Raw genomic sequence first — 16,396 nt, forward strand, 5'->3', positions numbered from 1 at the left:
CTATAATTGTGTTGCTGTCAATTTCTTTCTTGAGGTCCTCCAGAATTTTCTTTATATATTTGGGTGCTCCTATGTTGGGTGCATATATATTTACGATGTTAATGTCTTCTTGGTGGATTCTCCCCTTGAGTATTATGAAGTGACCTTCTGGGTCTCTCTTTATGGCCCTTCTTTCGAAGTCTATTTTGTCTGATATGAGAATTGCTACCCCGGCTTTTTTTTCTTGTCTATTTGCTTGGAAAATTTGTTTCCATACTTTAACTTTTAGTCTGTGGTGGTCTTTTGTCCCGAGGTGGGTCTCTTATAGGCAACATATGTGTGGGTCGTGCTTTCTTATCCATTCAGCTATTCTATGTCTTTTAATTGGTGCATTTAATCCATTTACGTTTAAGGTTATTATTGAAAGGTACTTATTCATTGCCATTTATGTACCTGTGTTCCTCTCTGTCTCTCTCTTTTCCTTCCTTTCCTAAAGCAGCCCTTTTAGTAATTCTTGTAGAGCTGGTTTGGTGGAGGTATATTCTTTTAGACTTCTTTTGTCTTGGAAGCTCTTTATTTGTCCTTCTATCTTGATTGAGAGCCTTGCTGGGTACAATAGCCTTGGTTGTAGGCCTCTGTTTCTCATTACTTGGAATATTTCTTGCCATTCTCTTCTTGCTTGGAGTGTTTCCATTGAGAAGTCAGTAGCCAACCTTATTGGGACCCCCTTGTATGTTAATTCCTTTTTCTCCCTTGCTGCCTTTAGGATTTTCTGTTTGTCTTGGAGGTTTGCCATTTTAACGATGATGTGTCTTGCAGTAGGCCTCTTTGGGTTCCACCTGATTGGGACTCTCTGGGATTCCTGAATCCGTGTGACTTTCTCTCTCTTCAACTTAGGAAAATTTTCCATTATTACTCTTTCAAGTAGGTTTTCTATCCCTTGTTCTTCTTCCTCTCCTTCTGGTATTCCTGTTATTCGGATGTTATTACATTTCATGTTGTCTTGCATTTCTCTTAAATTGTCCTCATTTTTTCTGATTCTCTTTTGCATTATTTGGTCTATCTGGGAGATTCTTTCTATCCTGTCTTCAATCTCACTTATGTGATCTTCCGCCATATCGATTCTATTCTTCATACCTTCTACTGTGTTCTTCAGTTCAGAAATTGTATTCTTCATTTCCTCTTGGCCTTTACTAATGGTTTCTATTTCCTTTTTCATGTTGGTGTAGTTTGCGGAGAGTTCACTGTAGCTCCCCTCTAGTTTCTGGTAGCTCCCCTCTAGTTTCTGGTAGCTCATTGTAAGCTCTTTGAATTTCCTGATAACCAGTGCTTTGAATTCAATGTCTGATAGTTGGCTTGCCTCTATTTCATCTAATGTTCTTTCTGAGAGTTCCTCCTTTTCTTTCATTTGGGGATTGTTTCTTTGTCTTCCCATGGTTTGTGTTGATCTTCTTGTTGGCTTCAGCTTCTTAAAGTGATCTGTTCTGGGTTCCTGGGTTTATGGTGTGAACTTCTGTGGTAAGATGCCTGTGAGATTCAGTGGTGCAGTCTCCTGCAGGTATCTTGGTGTTCTCCACTTCCACCTACTCCTCTTGTTGGCTTCCAGCTGGTCAAACCTTTTCTTCTGGTCTCCCTAGCTGCAGCAGCCTGAAGGGCTATTAGTGTTCCTTTGTCTCGTCTCAGTGAACTTAGCTGGTCTCGCCAGTGCCCTCCCAAGATCCAGAATGGTGCCGCTCTCCCGTGCCCCACTGAGAGCAGGTTTTCCCCCAGGCTTCCCTGTTCTGGCCTAGCGTGAGAGCACGCACGCCCACCCAGGCTTTCCTGGTCTCGCAGGCTTGGGCTTGGACCTTTCCCAGTGCTGTGGCTGCACACACTGGGCAACTCACAATTCTTCCAAACCGGCAGCCACAACCTGACTCCCGGAGCTTCTCCGTCTGAGCCCAGCTGGGTAGAGATGGAGCTGGTGACTGGCGCTCTTCCAGGGGCCTTGCCAGCAGCCCACAGCTCCCCGAGGCTGTGTGAGCACCCGCTGGAGTCCCCTGCTATTGGGAATGCACGCCACTGGGAATGCAGGGGACTGCCAGACCTCCAAGCTGGTAACCACACCGGACTCCCGGTGTTTCTCAGTCTGCGCCCGGCTGGGTAGGGATGGATCTGGCGATTGGCCCTCCCCCAGGGGCCCTGTCAGTAGCATGCAGCTCCCCGAGGCTGTGTGAGCTCCGGCTGGAGTCCCTGGCTGGAGTCCCCTGCTATCGGGAATGCACACCACCAGGAATGCACGGGACTCCCAGACCTCCAAGCTGGTAACCACACCGAACTCCCGGTGCCTCTCAGCCTGCGCCCGGCTGGGTAGGGAGGGAGCTGGTGACTGGTGCTCTTCCAGGGGCACTGCCAGTATCCTGAAGCTCCCCGAGACTGTGGGAGCACCGGCTCAGGCTACTGAGAATGCCGAGGCCCCTCAGTTCCCCAAACTGGCAACCACAGTCTGACTCCACAGGTTATCAGAGGTCTCTGGTTTGCTTCCCAATGCCCACTCCTCTCTCTGCCACTACAGGCAGACCGATCTCTCCTGATGTTTTCCAATCTGCACCCTGCTGGTTAGAGAGGATGCCAGTGACTAGTTCTCTCACAGGGTTTTTGTTGTTGCCCTCCCTCTACTCTCAGAGATCAAGGCGGCCATTCCAGGGCCCCGGCACTGCCCGGCAAAGGGCCTGCAACCTCTGCGCTGTTCCCTCGTACCTTGTTCATCTGAGGTCCATCTCCTCTCCTCAACCTCTGGTCATTCAGTGTCCGCTATACTTTCTGGGGTCCTGCCATCCCATATGCTGGGTCTCTGTTGGGTGTTCGCTGTGCTCCTCTGCAGAGCAGCCTGGTTTTTCTCCAGCACGTGAAGGGAAGTGAAAGCCTTTGTCCTACTCTGCCGCTATCTTCTCCTCCCTCTCTGGGTCCAACTTCTTTGGGACTCTCTGAGCTTCCTGGATTTCCTGGAAGTCTGTTTCCTTTGCCAGACTGGGGAAGTTCTCCTTTATTATTTGTTCAAATAAGGTTTCCACTCATGGCTGTTTCTTTCCCCCTTCTGGTACCCCTATAATCCGGATGTTGGAATGTTTAAAGATGTCCTGGAGGTTCCTGTGCCTCTCCTGATTTTTTTGAATTCTCATTTCTTCATTCCTTTCTGGTCAGATGTTTCGTTCTTCCTTCTGGTCCATTCCATTGATTTGAGTCCCAGTTTCCTTTCCATCACTATTGGTTTCCTGGACATCTCCCTTCATTTCAATTAGTTTAGCCTTCATATGTTCCTCTAATTTGTGACTATAATCAACCAGTTCTGTGAGCATCCTGATAAACAGTGTCTTGAACTGTGTTTCTGAGAGTCTGGCAATTTCTCGGTCATTGAGAGTTATCGGCTCTGGGACTTTGAGTTCTTCTTGCGCCATCTTTTGGGCTGTTCATGCCTGTTACATAGCAGGATCGGAGCCCCAGGTGTTCACCAGAGCAGGGCAACTAAGTCGCTGGGTTGTCAAGCTGTATGGGGGGCGGGGTCAAAGAGGAACAATGGCGTCCTGTGTGCCGCCTCCCGCCTCGGCCCCCCAGGTACTGCAGCTGCCACAGTCACCGGGGCCCGCGAGTTTCGTCCCACTGCACTCGAGTGTGCCACCGCCGTCAGCCCTCACCCCTGTGGCCTGCGTGGTCCGTCTCACTGTGCTCCAATGTGCCACCGAGGTCAGTCTGCCCCACGCCCTGTCTGGGTCCGGGCCACTTGCGTGCCCAGGTCCGGGGATCTATCCTGCCCAACCCTGCTCCGCTGCTGGCTCCACCCCTCTTACCATCTGGGTTGAACGGTTCGTTGTAGTCGGACTTCAATATAATTCAATTTTCTGTTCTTTGACTGTGTCTTTGTTCCCAAACCTTTGTTGTTTTCAAACTTGGTTGTGGGAGAAGGCACAGTGTTTCCACCTATGCCTCCATCTTGGCGGAAGTCCCCTCGAGGTAATTTTTAACCTTCTCCAAGCCTTGTTTTTAATACCAGAAATGCAAATAATATTTATCACATAGAATTGCTAACAACATGTAAAGATACTAAGAACCCTTTATGCTTGGACTGGCATATATCAAGTGTTTGATAACTAGCAGCTAATTATTATTTTTAGTGTTTCTGTAGCTTTCTGCTGTATTAATCCAAAGTTGAACACCCAACAGGCATTTAGCTGAATACAATGGACATATCAAAAACACCTAGAAAACTGGGGGTGTAAATAAGCCCTACCATATAGTATATATATTCTCTTTATATGCATTTGGCTAGTTCCATTTTCTTTTTTTGCCAAAGTCACCAATTGCCTAAGGGCAAGAGATGGAATGTGCAAGGTGGCATCCCACTCCCCCTAAATCTTGGGTATATTGAGGCAGAGGATCCAGGTGTAATTCAGGAGGTCAGGCCCAGGGATCTCAATTATTCCTTTGGATAAGAGACTCGTGGAGTTTCCCTGGTGCAGGACATACTGACTTCCCACGTTATCTCCGATTGAAAGCCTTACGATGGGTCACTGTCGCTGCTGGTTTCCCGGAACTGCTCCAAGTAGTAAAGCTTCACTGGTCTTAACCGGGGACAACCCTAACTGCTAGAGAATGAGGGATATCTCGATAGTGCACTCACACTCCCTACCCTTCCTTATTAAGCGACCTCTTCAGCCGCAGAGCTCTATAATTTTAATTTCTAAGACTTTTTTCTTCTTTATTGGTATTTTGTTTTTGTGTGGATTCCCTTCTCTTAGCTGACTTTTTGTTTTTTGTTTTCATATTTTCATGTACCTGTGTAGTCTTTTTAAGACTGTCCCTTTTTTGTTTATTTGTTTCTGTCTCTTGACTCTTATGTTGGAGAATGTCCTCACATATCTCATCCTTGGCCATCTGTTCCTGTATAAAAATGGATGGAAAGATGCTGGGTAGCTTTGTAATTGTGAGTAGAACTTGCAACTCTGGGCGTCAGTCCAGGGTGATCCTGCTGGGCCATTTTGTTGACCATCTTTCCCTGACTAGACAGAGTCCCCAGAGAAGAATATCTAGTCTTTACCTAGACCATATATGTATGACTCTGAATGTTTTGGAAGCCAAGTAGAGGAAAGGTCTGAGGACCCTGAGCATTCAGAGTACATGAGTTTCTGCTTTATCTCCCTGAGCCCACAGCTGTGCCTGATGTGCTGTTATCATCCCTGCTCCACCCCAGGCCAAACACTGTCTCTTACTCTTTGCACTGAATAAACCTTCAGTCTAGTGCTTTTTTTGTGGTGGGTATCTAGGGTCTAGCTGCTTTTTAAAAAGAAAAAAAAACCTTATTTACTCATTCTATAGAATGACCTTCATTCATTCGTCTATTCATTTATTTATTCGCTTATTACATTTATTGGGGTGACATTGGTGGAGAGGGTCGTATAGTTTTCAAGTGTAAATTTCTAAGATCCATGATCTGTATGTTGCACTGTGTGCACGGCTGCTCATAAAAGTAATTTCACCAATCCTCTATGTACCATTTTCTATCCCCTCTGCTTCCAGAGAAAGGTAGCCAATGCCACCAATTCCTGAGCTGCTTGGTAGTTCTATTATAGTTTAGTTGTTTTTCCTGCACGTACTTTAAGATTCTAGAATTTACTAAGTTAATTACCACTAGCTTCTGTACTATGTTAGTATTCAAAATTGTTTTTATCTTTACTATTCTCTTTGTCCTTACAGGTTTATGCCTTTTGAAAAACCCCTCTGCATATTTAGTGGGTGTGTTAGCATGCTCCAGCTGACATTAAAATACCATAGACCAGTGGCTTAAACAACAGAAATTTTTTTGCAGTTCTGGAAGCTAAAAGTCTGGATCCCACTGTCATCTTGATGGGTTTCTGCTGCGATCTTGGATTGCAGATGACATCTTCTGGATGTGGCCCCACCTGTAGGAGAAAGAGAGACAGTTCTGGTCTTTCTTCTTACAAGGGCACTGATCCCATTATGACCTCGTTTATACTTAATTAATTAATTTCCGTAGGCTCCATCACCAAATACCATTGCATTAAGAGTTAGGGCTTCAACCTGTGAATTCTGGGAGGGACACATTTCCGGTCATTGCTGTGGGGTTTCAGGAGAACACAGAGGTAAATGCTTGTCTCAATGTTTTATCTTTCACTGGAGCCCATTATGAAGTCTTTGGAACAATAGCCATTAAATGTTTTTAGATTGAGGGCAAAATCCCTTATTCAGAAGCATTATATTATATGAATTGATGTATGGATTTTCAAGTGTGAAAGTTTTAATTATTTTTGCAGTTCTTAAAGCAAGTCTAATGAAAGTTGTCAAGATACTTTCCTGCCCTGTCTTCTCCACGTCCTCCCCAAATTGTGTTGCCTCCTTTTTCCTTTCCTGATTTCAGTTTCTTCTATGGAAATAAGAAGGTGGTCTTAAATGGCAGATACGTGTTTTTTGCTGATACAGCTATTTTAAATAAGGCAGATTTCTCTGTCACAAGTTGTGTCATTGCATTTTCTTTCTCGAATGATATTCCTAGATTAGAAAAACATTTCCAGAACTTTATTTACTTCTCTGTTACTGTCTTTGTACAAGTACCTAACCTGCATGTTTGTAGGAAAACCTTTTTCTTTGTCGGAGATTTGTTTTCCTGAATCCCTTTATAATTTTATATCTATAGGTCAATGCCTGAGAAATAATGAGAAGTATCCTAAGGGAAATAGATATCTCACTGTAATTTATAGTAATAACTATACATGTTTTTAAAAACTTCTCATTTTAAAGTAATTGTAGGCTCCGAGGAAGTTATAAACATAACTCATAGAGCCCCCTGTGCCCTTTACCCACCCTTCCCATTGATAACATCTTATTTCCCAGCTATTTTTAAATGTATTTTTTCACATTATGTGCTTCCATGTAATTTTTAGCTTTAAACTTTTGAAAGTTATTAACTTTAGAATCCAGCAAAATTGAATTGAATCTGTATGAATTTTACCTCCATAAGAGGAACCATTCTTGACCTCCCTGTTGCAAATAGATTGTTTCTACTCTACCCCCATACCAGTTAGTATACATTTCTTTAGTCACCTAAAGTACTTCCTTTAGAGCTTCGTCATCATCTAAAGTATCTTCTTACTCATTTACTTATTTAATTTTATTGTCTGTTATGATTACTTCTGTATCATCTGGAACAGAGATTTTTAACCTTTTTCATCTGATGGCACACATAAGCTAGTTACTAAAGTTCTGTAGCATACCAAAAAATATATTTTTTTCAGGTCTGACAAAAAAAACTATAGTTTTGATTTCATTCATACCTGATGGCTGTTGCCGTGTTGGCTGCTGTCAGTTTTTTGGACAGTCTACAGGAAGAGAAGTTAGTGCTTCTGACTAAATAATCAGGTATTGCATGTTTTAAAATTTTTTGTGGCACACCTGTTGTAAACCACAGACCTAGAAGAATGCTTGTCACAGATTAGGCACTCAATAAAGTTTTACTGACTTTGACATAGGACTTCTCTGCTCCCCACTCATTTTAATGCCTTGAGAATTGGAGCAGTGTTAGAAAAGCCACCCTTACTGATGTTTCAGAGAAAAAAGCATAATTTTGGAATATCTCTTAAACCTGCCTTAAATTACCCTGGCTTTGGGAATTCTTGTTCTCTTACTTTTAGTTTAGCCTTGAACATTGGAAGTTTCTTTTGGTCACAGGTATCTTCATGGAGATTATTTTTATTTTTTATTTGTTGATTTCAGAGGCAGAAACATTGATTTGTTATTCTACTTAGGCATTTATTGGGTGTTTCTTTTATGTATCCTGACCAGGGATTGAACCTGCAACCTTGATGTATTGGGACAGTGGTCTAACCAACTGAGCTACCTGGCCGGATATATCATGGAGATTTGTTTTCATTTGTGGTGAAAAAAAATTAGGTGTTCAAGATCTAGGTACATCTCACTCTTTCATATCCCCTTTCTTATTTTCTAGTTGTTTGACTGATTTTTATTGTAGTAAAAAACACATAACTTATATCTGCCCTCTTAACAAATTTTTAAATGTACAGTTAACTGTAAGCACAGTGTTGTACAGTGGATCTCTAGAACTTTTTCATCTTATATAGCTATAACTTTGTACCCACTGATCAGCAACTCCCTGTTTGCTCTTCCTCCCAGGCCTTGGGAATCTCCATTTTACCCTCTGTTGCCATGAACTGGGCTACTTTTGATTCTTCATGTAACCTTTTTTTTTAAATTTATTATATATTTTATTGATTATACCATTACAGTTGTTATTCTGTTCCCCCCTCTTCATTCTCCTCTACCCTGCACACCCCCTCCCCCCACCATTCTCCCCCTTTAGTTTATGACCATGTGTCTCAAATTCATTAGATTCTATATTTCCCCTACTATTCTCGCCCTCCCCCCTATCTATTTTCTACCTACCATCTATGCTGTTTTCTGTACCTTCTCCCCCCTTCTCCTCTTCTCACTCCCCTGTTGCTAACCCTCCATGTGTTCTTCATTTCTATGGTTCCACTCTTGATCTCACTGTCCTCTTGGTTTGCTTTTGTTTTAGGTGTGGTCGTTAATAACTGTGAGTTTGCTGTCCATATTGTTCATATTTTTCATCTTTTTCTATATAAGTCCCTTTAACATTTCATAGAATAAGGGCTTGGTGATGATGAACTCCTTGAATTTGATCTTATCTGAGAAGCACTTTATCTGCCCTTCCATTCTAAATGAAAGCTTTGCTGGATAGAGCAATCTTGGATGTAGGTCCTTGCCTTTCATGACTTGGAATACTTCCTTCCAGCTCCTTCTTGCCTGTAAGGTCTCTTTTGAGAAATCCGCTGACAGTCTGATGGGAACTCCTTTGTAGGTGACTGTCCCCTTACCTCTTGCTGCTTCTAGGATTCTCTCCTTCATTTTCATCTTGGCTAATGTAATTATGATGTGCCTTGGTGTGTTCCTTCTTGGGTCCAACTTCTTTGGCACTCTCTGAGCTTCCTGGATTTCCTGGAAGTCTATTTCCTTTGCCAGACTGGGGAAGTTCTCCTTTATTATTTGTTCAAATACATTTTCCACTCGTGGCTGTTTCTTTTCCCCTTCTGGTACCCCTATAATCCGGATGTTGGAACGTTTAAAGATGTCCTGGAGGTTCCTAAGCCTCTTCTCATTTTTTTGAATTCTTGTTTCTTTATTCTTTTCTGGTTGGGTGTTTTGTTCTTCCTTCTGGTCCACTCCATTGATTTGAGTCCCAGTTTCCTTTCCATCACTATTGGTTTCCTGGGCATCTCCCTTCATTTCAATTAGTTTAGCCTTCATATGTTCCTCTAATTTATGACTATTATCAGCCAGTTCTGTGAGCATCCTGATAAACAGTGTCTTGAATTGTACTTCTGAGAGGCTGGCGATTTCTCGGTCGCTGAGAGTTATGGGCTCTGGGACTTTGAGTTCCTCTTGCGCCATCTTTTGGGCTGTTTGTGCCTGTTAGGTAGCAGGATCAGAGCCCTAGGCATTCACCAGAGCAGGGCAACTAAGTCGCTGGGTTGTGGGGCTGTATGTGGGGGCGGGGTCAAAGGAAATCAATGGGGGTTCCCTCTGCCTTCTCCCGCCCCCGGGGCCACGTGGTCTGTCTCACTGCTCACTTCTTTGCTGGGTTTATCTGTGCACTCGAATGTGCAATCACGCTCAGCCTGCCCCGCACCCTTACTGGGCCCATGAGGCTACGCCGGCTGCTTGCTCGTGCCTGGGTCGCATAGGTCGCATAGGTCGCCTGGGTTGGGGGATCCTTCCTGCTAGACCTTGCTCCGCTGCTGGCTCCGCCCCTATTACCGGTCCCAGTTGAACAGTTTGTTGTTGTCATATTTCCATATAGTTCAGTTTTCTGTTCTTTGACTGCGTCTTTGTTTACTAAACCTTTGTTGTATTCAAACTTGGTTGTGGGAAAAGGCATAGTGTTTTCCACCTATGCCTCCATCTTGGTGGAAGTCCTCTAACCTTTTATTTTACAGGAGGTTATTGATGGTAATCGTTACCATTACTATTCAAATTTTTCTCCAAGAAAGCAGGTGACATGAGCCCTCTGTTATTCCTTTGAAAAATAGCTATATGTGTTGGGCATCAGGGCAAGATTATTTTTCCAGGACTCCTGAATTTGGTGTGGAATGCTTGTGTTATTTTGTTTTTTACCTAGTCTCTATTTACATATCAAATCTTTTTATCAGATTACCTCTAATAAATGAGTTATAGATATCTCAGTAGGGGCCATTCTTATCTGCAATTCTCTTGTTTAAATCTGTTTATCAGAAGTTACTAAAAATTGAAAATTTTAGGAAATATCAATATATAACATGGGTACATAGACTGATTTGTAATACACAAGGCAACTTCACAGTTCTAGTTCTCTGTCTTTCTTAATTCTCTCTTCACTGTTGTCTCTGTGTGGCTTTTGTTAAATATATAGTAACTCTAAACTAATTTGAGAAAAACATATTATTTTGTGGCTATATTGTTTAAGGGGAGTAGTTTAAGGTTTTTTTCCTTCTTGTGTAGTTTTAAGTTCAAACACGCAGTCTGCTTAATTGTAAGGTGACATAATCAGTTTATGTCATTAAAGTAGAAAGTTCCCACCTGTGAAAAATTATCTTTAGTTGGTGCATGCAAGGTGCCACTGTTTAGATCCAGGGGTGCAAGAGAAAAATGGGCAGCAGCACAGTGATGGAGAAGCCAGGTGATGCTGAGTACGGTTGGTGTCTCATGGAGTGTTTTGTTGTGGGATTAGTATACTGTAGCAAATCCCAATTGGACAGCCCAGCCCTTTTTTTTTTTAAACAGAAGAATATTGTGCCCTGCTATCCTCCAGGGATTTCAAAGCCACAACACCTTCAGGTAATTTTATTCTCAAGGTGCGGTTATGCATCATCAGATGAGAAGAAGCATGGAACTTGCGAATTCTAATACTGTTTTTCTGACTAATTTACAGCAGGTTTTTGAGGGGGGAGTAGAGGTGGATGGGAAGAGTTGTTTAGGGCTTGATATCTTTCTTAATGAACTAAATGTAGTAATACTATTAACATGTCTTACATTATCATCCTGAAGCATAAGTTTGAAGATGATTATGCTTTAAATGGGCTTTGCAAAGGAAAAAATGTTGCATTGCATTTATTATTAACAAATTTTTTCCAAATTATTCTGAATGCTAATGGAATTCACTTAAATTCTTTCAATGTAGACTGGTAACTTAAAGTTCTTTTAAAATTGTCTACATTCTATTCTTATTTAATCTAATAAAGAGTTCTAACTCCATTTCTGCACTTTTGAGTCTAACTATATATACTAAAATAAAATGCAGTTGTGAAAGCAAAAGCTTGAGTCCAGTGATTGATTGGCAGCTCACAATATAGGATAATATGTTTTTACAGTAACTCTTATAACCTTAAGTTAAACCATCATTTAAATTTGTATTTGTTAAATATAAGTGAAATTAAAAGATCCTAATGCAATATTTTTTTGACTAGGAATGTTTTTCTAAGTTTTAAGAAACTGATTTGTGGAAATTTAATTAAAAATCACTTTTTAGTATACATATATTTTTAAGATACCACTAAATGTTACCTACTTTTATAATCAGCTTCTTAATTAATTTAAAATAAAAAGTGGGAGATCCCATTAAATTGTTTTGAGTGGCAATATTCTGAAATTAGTAGGTGAAAATAAAATAGTTCTGAATGCTTTTGTTACATAGAGAGAATTTGACACAGTTGTAGATCTGTTCCATATCATTCAACCACAACTACCTATCCAGATTTCTTTATCTGTATAAGCATATAATTGAAAGCTAAATAATAAAATTGTACATTATTCCTGAAGTAACTTAGGCCTTCTCCACCTTCTCAACAACTTATTTAGTTGATAGAGTTGTTAAAGGGATGGGATACTGCCAATAATTATACTGTCTTGATCGTGTTCAAAGTTTTTTCACACATATTATTTATTCACATCAGTAATTGATTGAACTGTCATAATATTTAATAACAAAGAACAGTTTTGTCTTTTTTTTTTTTTGACAGTAACCTTTATTAAAGTTCAGGACAACAAAAACAAGGAAGGGCTCAGGGTAGAGAAACAAGAGGAGAGCTGACATGGGGCTGCTCTCAGCTGACTGGAGCGGCAGAGAAGGGGGACCTTAGAGACGAGATCGGGGGTTAGCCCGGGACGAGCTCCTACCGCCCATTGCCCCCCTGGTTACAAGTCTTGTGGGGGCCCTCAGCATTTAGGAGAAGGAAAATTCACTGGAAATGGAAATTCGATTAGATGTACCCCAAGGAGAGCAAGCTCTAATCCATTATTTGTCTTGAGGAATACCTTAATGTTCATTGTCAACCAAAACAGAAGAAAGCACACACTATTGTAAGTGCCGTTTATCAAATAAGTAGAACTTTTTCAACCCAAAAGTACATTTTTGGTGTTTTGGTTCTCAAAATAGACATTAGCATTCATTGTATAATTGGAAACTTATTCAGTAGCAGTGAAAGTATATATTTGTCCAATTTTGTTTTAATAATATGGGTGGAATTTATATTCACTCAGAGTGGTCTTATCTATAGGTTTCTAGTTTCTGTACCAGGAAAATAACTTTAATTATCTCTTAAAGTAACTTTAGTTCTTCAAAATCTCTTTTTTCCTGGTCTGTGATAAGCATAGGTGGTAATGACCAGTTCATTTAGTAATGATTTTTTTTGTGATACAGAATTTCATTACATTGATATAATTATGAAATTATCACTTGATGGTTCCAGATAGTTTTTTAGATATGTCAAGTTACAAAATTAGACATACACAAAATAAAAACAGAGCTGCCTAATTGTGAAGAAGCCTAGGAAGTGAAAGCATCACATGTCAGCCTTTAATTGATCATTGCAGCTAACTGGGAAGGAGTAGTCCTCTTTACATGAGCATTTGATTCCTATCAAGGAAAGAGGGCTCGTGTAATGTATCAAATGGCAGAATCCCTTGTAAGTGTGCAAGAAAAATTTGCAGGTCAACTTTTACCAGTGGTCTCAAACCATGACTGCTAAAGAAGTTTTTCATAGTGTTATGCTTTTATTTGCTTTCCCCCTCTCATGAATCTTCACAATTTAATCAGTCTTAAGCATTGCTTTCTTTTTATTACTCCTCTTTTCAAAATTGCTGGGAATCTCTATTATTCATAATAAATCCAAACCTCTTAATGTTCATTAGAAGTTGAGCTCAGTGCGTCCTTCTTTAACCAACTTAGGATGGTTTATCTCTTCATTTAACAGGTACTTACTAAGTGCCCACACAGTGCAGTGATGCGCTTCGTACTGAGAATCATTAGTGAACAGCCAAGGAGACTGCTCCCCTGCTGCTTATTTTCTAGAGAGGGACTAGGAATCGTAAATCAGTGAACATGTGAACGTAATAGTTTCAACACTTGAGATACAAAATATTAGAAATAAGCCAGGCTTCTGTTGGCATCTCTCATTTCCAGTAAATTCTTTTTATCACTACATTTTTTCTCTGACAGGTTAGACAGTCTGGACTTGAATGTAAGTTCTATCACTGACTAGCTATGTTACTCTCGGCAAATTATTTTCCTTCTCCATTTCTTTTTTTTCTCCTGTTTTAAAATTATTTATTTATTTTTAGAGAGAGGAGAAGGGAAGGAGAAAGAGTAGGAGAGAAACATCAATGTGTGGTTCCCTCTCATGTGTCCCTTACTGAGGACCTGGCCCACAACCCAGGCATGTGCCCTGACTGGGAACCGAACTAGCGACCCCTTGTTTCACAGGCCCGCGCTCAATCCACTGAGCTACACCAGCCAGGGCTCTCCATTTCTTAATTTATATGTTATAAGGGGTATAATAATGGAAAGTAACTCATGGTTCTTGTAACAAGTTGCATTTACAAGTACTTAACAGTGCTTGTTATATAGTTAAGATTCAGTAAAAATAAGCAATCAAAATTTTTTTTTATTAAAATGTTCCTTCAAATGAAAGTATATAAAGGTAACCTATGCCCCAGCACAGTACCACATGTAAGTCTCGTATTCATTCAATTCTTTAATAAAACACTTTTATCTTGTTTGTCTTAAATGAAAGAAAAAAAATTCTCTAATGCAATCCAATTCTGTTCTACATTCTACATCTCTGTGAAGTGTGTTAAGTGTACATCAGTGACTTGCCAGTTGATTTAGAGTAAATACATAGGACTTATTTTCTGACAACTTTAATTTATCTTGGTTATCAATATAAAAATTGATGAACTCTGCTTATGAACTTAAGTATATGGTTGAGATTCTATCCATTTTCCCTTATCTCTAAAACATAATCAACTAAATTTATTTTCAAAGATTCTTGCAACGTTACAGTTCTGTGAATGATTCTCTCCCTGTCTCTCTGTTCCTGCTGTCAGCTGCTCATGTTGCCACCTGTGTGTATCACAGAAGCACCCTTCCAGTTTTTTGCCCCCATCACCATCACGGGTCTCTGCCTTCCCAGTTTGTCATCTATATACCTCACTAAGTTAATAGTCTTAGAGTAATTATTTCATCATCTTTGCTCAAGAAACTGCATTTCTCCTTTTTACCCAAAGAGTCACCTTAGTTACCCTCCTTCATCAATAGGTATCAATTTTTATCACTACTTTTGATATATGAATCTAATTCTCAACATATGATGATCTAGAATGTTAACCCAATGTTATTACTATTCTTTATCTTGATGTATACATGTTTTGTTCTTTCCTCTAGCTACACTTCTGTTTTAATACTGTGTTCTTAGTCTGTCAGTTCTCTTCCCACCCTGCCCCCCACTTCCTAGACAAGCATATATAGGTGTCCCCCTGTTTCCAAAAGTAGAGCTTGCCTGTGAAGCCTTTCGTAAGTTGAAATGGCATAACATGAAGAAACAGTCACCTTTAATTTATATGGGAAAAAATTTATTATTCCCAGACAGAAAAAAATAACCTTTCAAATCATACCTAAAACCTAAAATAACGCTAATGTGCAGTAAAAGCGGGATGATCTGATAAATGTACACCATGCCTTGTACCCATCAATCCACTCAAGCAACAAAATTTCCGTTTTATTCATTACTGGATGCCACCTAAAAAAGACCACTTTACTCCTAGCAGAACCAATAGTAACTTTGGCACCTTTCAAGAGTCTTTCTCTCCACATGCAAATAATATGAATATTGGATGCAGGCAAGTTCATCACACACACACAATGTATTTTGTTTCCCATGATCAGAATGCTTAACTACATCCAGTTTTACACTAAGCGTAACATCCTTAAGAGCTTACTTAGGCTTTTCTAATATCTTAAGACACATCTTGCTAGCAAGTGCACAGAGTAAATGGAGATAAAGCACAGGTGCTCACAGACACAGTTCAAAGCTGTGGGGCTTGATGCCGAGATGCAGAGTGTAGTCCTCAGGGAAGGAGCTTGGTGGGGCTACTCTTACTGCTCCAGGAGCACTGCCTTTAGAATGGCCCCCCTGCAGAGCAAATGCTGAACACTGTTTTTACTTTTCATCCTTTTTTGTGAAAGCAAAAATCTTTTTCTGATTCCTTTTGGTTAGCAACAACAGATATTAATGTAGGTCTTTCATAAGAGCCAGGTGGCCTAATATCAACTTTAAAAGTAGAGTATACCTATACTTTTTTTTCCAGGCAGCATTGGTTCAAATTTTACCTTTTCCATGACTCTTTTTCACTAGTTTGTGACATACCTTTTCGTTGACTTTTACACTTCCCTATTGATACGATGGATGATATATGAGTACTGTAAAGACCTGTGTGTGTCATGGGAACATTGCTGTCTTTAACGTGTTTGACATAGAGCATGCAGCAGTACTGATTTAAAGGACATGCTTAGTGAATGATTGTTTCTTTGCAGATTTTCACGAAGTCTCTCTTTATATGTGATTCCCCAACCCCTACCTAAAGCTTTCCTTTGGTTTTATAGAGGCTGCAAGTCGGGCCATAGTCCAATTCCTAGAAATCAATCAGAGTGAAGAAGCCAGTAGAGGCTGGATGCTTCTGACAACAATTAATTTGTTAGCATCTTCCGGTCAGGTGAGTTCTTTGGTTACAAGTTTAATAACTCAAACTCTTTTTTTCATCCTCTCAGGAATTTGTAAAATTAAACTTTCTGTAATTTCCAAATTAAATTTTATGATAATCATTATATTCTTCTAATTCTTATTACATATTATTTCATGCTTCTGACAATATTCATGTGCAGAGGTCGATGTCTTAACACATTTTACACATGAGGAAATGCCTAATCTAGAATGCTGTTTTTTACCTTTGTCATATCATAGCACACACAAAGCATGATACCATTTCTACAGCACACTGGGCAAAGGATGGACCATCTGTG

General features: G+C 40.3%; 1 protein-coding gene across 7 annotated transcripts in view; it reads left to right on the forward strand.

Annotated features, from left to right (window-relative positions):
* Positions 1–16,396, forward strand: part of WDFY3 (WD repeat and FYVE domain containing 3) — a 288,472-nt gene that overhangs the window by 124,137 nt on the left and 147,939 nt on the right. For 5 of the 7 annotated variants that reach the window (XM_037030828.1, XM_037030821.1, XM_037030851.1 and 2 more), the window contains exons 4-5: positions 10,825–10,878; positions 15,980–16,089. In XM_037030828.1, the coding sequence (XP_036886723.1) occupies positions 10,825–10,878; positions 15,980–16,089 (164 nt within the window). The remainder of the gene's footprint in view (positions 1–10,824; positions 10,879–15,979; positions 16,090–16,396) is intronic. The other 2 variants (XM_037030846.1, XM_037030868.1) reach the window with 1 other exon arrangement.

The sequence above is a fragment of the Sturnira hondurensis genome, unplaced genomic scaffold (genome assembly GCF_014824575.4).
Source record: "Sturnira hondurensis isolate 20B ecotype Veracruz unplaced genomic scaffold, ASM1482457v3 Scaffold0001721, whole genome shotgun sequence".
Lineage (NCBI taxonomy): Eukaryota > Metazoa > Chordata > Mammalia > Chiroptera > Phyllostomidae > Sturnira > Sturnira hondurensis.